Source organism: Procambarus clarkii, chromosome 44 (genome assembly GCF_040958095.1).
Source record: "Procambarus clarkii isolate CNS0578487 chromosome 44, FALCON_Pclarkii_2.0, whole genome shotgun sequence".
Taxonomy (NCBI): Eukaryota; Metazoa; Arthropoda; class Malacostraca; order Decapoda; family Cambaridae; genus Procambarus; species Procambarus clarkii.
This window is the reverse complement of record NC_091193.1, coordinates 24,817,902-24,824,312: the sequence shown is the minus strand read 5'-3', so window position 1 is coordinate 24,824,312 and position 6,411 is coordinate 24,817,902. Positions and strand designations below refer to the sequence as shown.

The 6,411-nt window shown below is 39.2% G+C and overlaps 1 protein-coding gene across 4 annotated transcripts in view; it reads right to left on the bottom strand.

The window, feature by feature from the left end:
• Window positions 1–618: 618 nt before the first annotated feature.
• Window positions 619–6,411, bottom strand: part of sicily (NADH dehydrogenase (ubiquinone) complex I, assembly factor 6 homolog sicily) — a 36,265-nt gene continuing 30,472 nt past the window's right edge. For 3 of the 4 annotated variants that reach the window (XM_069300845.1, XM_045725939.2, XM_045725937.2), the window contains 2 exons: window positions 4,613–4,720; window positions 619–934 (listed from right to left, as the gene is read on the bottom strand). In XM_069300845.1, coding sequence (XP_069156946.1) covers window positions 749–934; window positions 4,613–4,720 — 294 coding nt within the window. In that variant the 3' untranslated portion in view covers window positions 619–748. The remainder of the gene's footprint in view (window positions 935–4,612; window positions 4,721–6,411) is intronic. The other variant, XM_045725938.2, reaches the window with a different exon arrangement.

Below are 6,411 nucleotides of genomic sequence, written 5' to 3'. Positions count from 1 at the left end.
AAGTTCGAGGAGTCACTTGCCAAGGAATCGGAGGCAAAGAGACAGAGAAGGAAAGCCGGTAGCCAGGAAGACAGACCAGAATCGGATTTCGTTTGTGCTCGGTGTGGGATGGATTGCCACTCTCGGATTGGCCTCATCAGTCACACCAGACGCTGCACCAGGATTGACAACTAAGGTGCAACTCCATAGTCTCCCAAGATTGAAGGATGCCTACTACTACTATGGTAGAATTACAAAGCAAAATACTTTCCATACTGTTAAATTTTAATTTCTGCTCTCTAATCTTGTAAAAGCATACAAGACTACAGTATTTAGAAGGACCATATTTTAACCATTACATTTTTTCAGCCTCATATTTTCATAATATATCTGAATATATTAAAAATTTTTTTTTTTTTTTTTTTATCCAAACTGGGTCCTGTTACTCTTCCTCCTATCAACAACATGGAGTCCCACAAAGAGTTGTTTAAGTGCTACTTTGTTCAATTATTACAGTTCAATTAATGATATTACTGGTATATCTCATTCTTATTGGAATTTTCTTTATTCTATGTGATTTAACTATAGTATTTGTTGTTGTGGAAAAAATTTTCCTCAGGTGCAAAAATAAATTCCAAGTTAGTCATATAAGGTATTTTTATTTACATTAATAACTATACTCTACATTTTGTATTTCCCTAAAAATTTTAATATAGAGCATTCAAACAGAAATACTGTCCATTTTATCTTTCAAAAGGCTTTTCTATTTCTAGTACTTATTACAAAGTCTAGCCCACAACAACGAATATGGGATCATGTTATTGCGTCTATGAAGAGTGGTATCAAACACATCAAAGTGTGCCTCTTGTAAAGAATTTAAATAAGTGGATACAGCAACACTGGGAAGAAGGCAAACTCTCGCATCCTTAGGGACACTCTTCAGAAGACTTCGTGCCTGCAAAGACAGGTCATTATTAAAGTTTTTAACCCATTTCCATCTTTTGTTATTGTATATTCATATATGAAATTTAAATGTATTGGGTTTAACAATATCAAGTATAATTAGGGCATTGATGAAATTTTATAGAAAATTTTTTGGTATTACATACTGTTAGTAGTAACATGCCAGAATGTACACAAAAAATAAATTAGGAAGATAGCCCCTCCCCCACAAAAAAAAAAAACAACAGCGTTGAATGTAATGAAACGCCATTTTCTGGGTGAGTCCCGGAGGCTCCCCGGAGTTATCCCACTATCCAGGCTGATATGGATATTCCTAATTTTGACATCAGTCGATGTGGGTGGAGTTCTTGCCTACCGGGCACCATGAGCCAGAACCTGGTCACCCTTCCCACTACTTCCATTTCCCCCATCCCACACCCTCCCCACTACCTTAACCCCCCCCTCCATCCCGCACCCTCCCCACTACCTCTACCCCCTCATCCTGCAACCTCTATCCCCCCATGTCACACCCTCCTCGCTACCTCCATTTCCCCTCCCTGCTACCTCCATTACCCCCCCCTCCCTCCCCGATACCTGCCATCTGTACACCAGTTGATTGACAGTTGAGAGGCGGGACCAAAGAGCCAAAGCTCAACCCCTGCAAGCACAATTAGGCGAGTACCTACACCCCCTCATCCCCCACAATGGACCCTTCCAGTTGTACCCCCTCCCAGCCACATGGACGGTATTCATTTTTTTTATTGATACGGTGGGCTTCTTTGCTACCAGCCGAGGCAGACTTCCCAAGCGCCTGTCATTAAACTCTTATTTTTTACTGACTGGTTGTGACTGTAAATGGCTGATTGACTGTGAGTGCCTGATTGACTGTGAGTGCCTGATTGACTGTGAATGCATGACTGACTGTAAATGCCTAACCAGTTGCTACTACAATTGTAAATGCTTGACTGCCTTTGGCTATGACTGCCTGTGACTGGTCTTGACTGAATGCTTGACTGACATGTTGTGACTGGTTCTGACTGGCTGCCACATAACAGAGGCAGTGAAATGTGTGAAAAGAAAATCTGAAACCAATGATGCAGATATGAATGTGTTTAAGGCGAAGCGAGCATGGGAAAGTCTCACCACCTCCTCCCCCCCCCCTCCCCATACATCAACCCTGCTCCTCCCTCCCTCCTCACCGTCTCCCATGCACCAACAAGTGTTCTCAATAAAGTTAAAGTGCAGTTAAATGTTCACTGATTTTATTTATTTTTTATATTTACACCTCATTGTTTTGTGTATGAAAATATGAGTAGTATTCTGTATAAAATGTATTTTTAAGTTAATATTTTTGGGGGTGTGGAACGGATAAATTAAATTTACATTTTTTCTTATGGGAAAATTTGTTTCGGTTTTCGTATAGTCTCTATGAATGGATTAACTACGAAAACAGTGGTACCACTGCACATCACAAGGGCCACCAAGTAACACACACACACACTGTCAATTCTCCATCCAGCTGTTACCCTCAACAGCCCCCAAATGGTAGCACTCACACTAACTTTGGGTTTCCTCCCTCAATCATTGTTGTATTTTTATCGACATTAAGAAAAACTGCTGCACAGGGAAATAGGAACTCGAGGGAGCATCCAAGTGTCACTGTTTCATTTTTTCATTTTTGTTCGAAACCTAAAATTTCCGAGTTATTCCACTCAGATGTTTCCTAAAGCAAATGCCAGAAAAAAATAAAAAAATAACAAAAGTAGTAAGAAAATTTATTCGAGTTGAATAATGGGTGGCACTGAAATGTAAAATCAATTTAGACCAAATCCAGTGACAATGAGGAAACCCAGATGTAGATTATGGAGAATTACCAATGGCAACATGCCATTACATCCAAACTAAGCTATTTGTACTACAGTACCATAACCTTCCCATAAACAATATGAGGTGTGGATTTGAAGATAAGTACAGTACTTATCAATTCTGCCTTTAAGTGCATACACAGTATTAGACAGAATTCTATACTGTAATTTATTAAAGAGTTCAACAGCAGTTTTATTTGATTAGAGATGTATGTTGTTTCTTTAAACAGAGCCTTTTAATGATTTTAAATACTATCTATGCTTAATAATCTGAATCACATGGGGCCCACCCCCATTCAAGTTGCCTGGACATTCGACTTGCCCAAATTTCTTACTGTGAATGTAAAAAATGATTTTTTTTTCACAAAGTTCAAGCACTTGTAGCTTATTTTTAATAAATATCATCATTTGCTTTCTCTTAACACCTCCATGTCGACTGCTGCCATTACCAGATGTGGTCTTTGCAAACAATTATCTGTTTTGATTAAAACAAAAATGTCAGGACAGAAATCTTTCAGAGAGGAACAAGGTAGAATCAATTTAGGGGAAGAAGAACACTTAGGTGAGCAGGATGATGGGGTCGCAACTGGTCCACCTGGAGAATGATACACTACAGGCACCAGTGGGAGGAAAAATGGCTGTAAGTTTCTAGCTGCTTGTCGACCACTTGTCTCCCTAGACCCAGATTCATGAAGCAGTTACATAAGCACTTACGAACCTGTAAATCTTTTCTCAATCTTTGGCGGCTTTGTTTACAATTATTAAACAGTTAATGAGTTCTGAAGAACCAGGAGACTGTTTATAACAATAACAGTTGATTGGGAAGTTTTCGTGCTTGTAAGCTGTTTAATAAATGTAACCAAAGCCATCAAAGATTGAGGAAAGATGTAAACGTTCGTAAGTACTTGCGTAACTGCTTCGTGAATCTGGGTCCTGCTCTCCCCACTTCCATACCCTCCCCTTACTCTTCCAGTCCCACCCTACTCTCCTCCCCTCCTAGTCACTCCTCACTTTCTCACTCCCTCTCATGCTCATTCCTGGTACCTTCCACCCTCTCCCTCCCCTCCCACAACACCTTTCTAACACCCACCCATCAACCACTTTCTGGATGTAATAAATACCATGTTTTTCCCTTGCTCCCTGCCAGCTGGTGGCTCTTATAGGTGAACTAACAAGAATTTTAAATTTGAACCTATCATGTGATGGGCAACCTTCCCCTCAGTCTGTGAACTCTGGCTTTGCATTCTAAGTATATCTGAACATACTCAACCCTGCCAAATTCTCATTCAACAAAGCAGAATAGTAAGAGTAAATCCAGCTTTGAAAATGCATGTTGCAACTAGAAAGATTTGCCAAAATGAAGTTTATTATATTGAGGTTCCATTGTACAAATAAATTTATAATAATCAGAATATTTCCTAGTGCTGTTATATTTAGAAGAAAGTGGACCACTAAATATACTTTCACTGAACATTAACTCTGAATAAGGAAATATGTTTAAGTGTTTGTTTACAGCCTGAAAAAATAATCTGTCTGAACTTCAGATAACAGTAATTCGACAACCAGAAAACTATCCTTGTCTGAATGCTTCACAGCGACTCCAAAATCCAGACTTTAGGCAATGACTAAACAATATCTGGAAATAAAGTATTCACTGTTCAGTAGAGTGTATGTGTAAAACTTTTTTAGATTATTGCATAAGCCTGAAAGATGGTAATGATTTGAGCATTTTGATGGCAGTTTCCAAATTCTTCAATTAGTTATATATTAAGGACAAAGCAGGCAGACAAACATAATAAGGGAAGTTGAAGTGTACAAAAACTTACATGATTAAGGTGTTGATGAGCAAGGCTAGCTGTATCATATACTACATCCTTCACTTTTTGCTCTTTACTGCCACGTATGACTTCTTCTTGAGAAACATCGTGTTTTAACTGAAATATTTTAAGATTGTTCTGTCTGAAAACTTTTCTTTAATGATAAGAGTATCATACAGACTTGAGACATTTCATTTGTTAAAAATATTAAAAAAAAAAAAAAGAGCCATTTTAATTTTTAAGTAATGTATCAACTGAGCAATGCATGTACCTTCTCTATTTGCCTCTATCTGACTCTACTGGTTGCTATATACCTCAGTGTGGGGACCTTTGTAATGTCATGAGCAGTAAGCCTTATGTCACTAATTCACTCATCTAAGACACACTGGAAACACTTCACTTATTATTTACTAATGCTAGGAGTGCAGGGACACTTATACATGTACTGGACATACAGCAATTCATTAACCACTTAACTGCGCCAACCGAGTATTCTCGGTCGGCGAGAAACTGCGCCAACCGAGAAAACTCTGATTTTTCGGTACCAATTCTAAATGTGTACGAGGTTGGTTGTGTACGAAATGGACTCTTAGGACCTCCAGTGAGAGGCAGCCATCTTGGAAAAAATTCCCAGAATGCCCTAGGGCTGCTGACTGGGATAGTACTGAATGAGCAACCATGGGTGGCGCACGCGCCTCTGGCTCCCAAACACCTGTCCGACGCGGTGTTGAAAGATAACGCTCTGTCGGTGAAATTCAAACCTTATTGTTTGAAGAGCATAAGGGGTCATAATATTGGTGAAGCTAGGCGCAATAAAGACCTAACACAAAGATCGGATGCAAGTGATAAAGCACCTATGAGGACGATACAGCGAGCGTATCCAGTTGTAGCTCTGAGCGTCACCCATGCAATCCTATGCAATCTCCAAATTATTTAGATGATACATAGATGAATCGTTTTCTGCATTCAGTGATGATGCATCTGATACAAATAGCATAGATGAACAGTTTTAGCGGCTTCCATGGTGGTGTTTTCCATAGATATTTTCAAGAATACCTGAATCTCCTCCTAACTGACGGACACTCTTGAGGTAAACTGAATCTCTTCCTGTGTGGGACCATACAAAGCGATCTTTTCAAGACTACCTTACAAATTGATCTTTTCCTGTAATCTTTTCAATACTACCTTATGCTTTACAAGCTTGGCTACATACAACCTACAAGTACCAAGGGTGTACGTGAGTGCGTTATTTGCAAGCACACAGAATGAAGAAACAGGAAGCGAAAATTTATCTGTACCTGGTGCAATGAGAGCGAAGTCACGTTGTGTACCATGGACTACTTCGTTGATTATTACTCACTTCCGAAGTACTGAGTGTGTAATACAGAAAAGTGTTACTGTGTAAATTGTGTGTGAAACTGTACATATTGTAATTTTAGTAAATTTTTAACAGGTAATATCACGACAATAAACATTTATTGGGGACACATTACTGACACATGTATTACAGTTCTAGGGAACATTATGAATGTTCTACTGTATACATATGGTAAAGGACACAAATATGCATTATATACGATAAAAAAAACAAATAAAACCGCATTGGAAATACATAAAACAAATAATTAAAAATATATTTGTGGCAGCACCCGATGCTTGAATGGCCTGAATCGCCCAGACCGTGTCTGGGCAGTTCACCCATGGGCGACCAGGCCCTGATGACGTCACAGCGCACCTCGTCCACGTTCCCACAGCCAAAGTAAGTGGAATTTGGTATTTATTTTTACATAGACATGTTCGGGGAATGG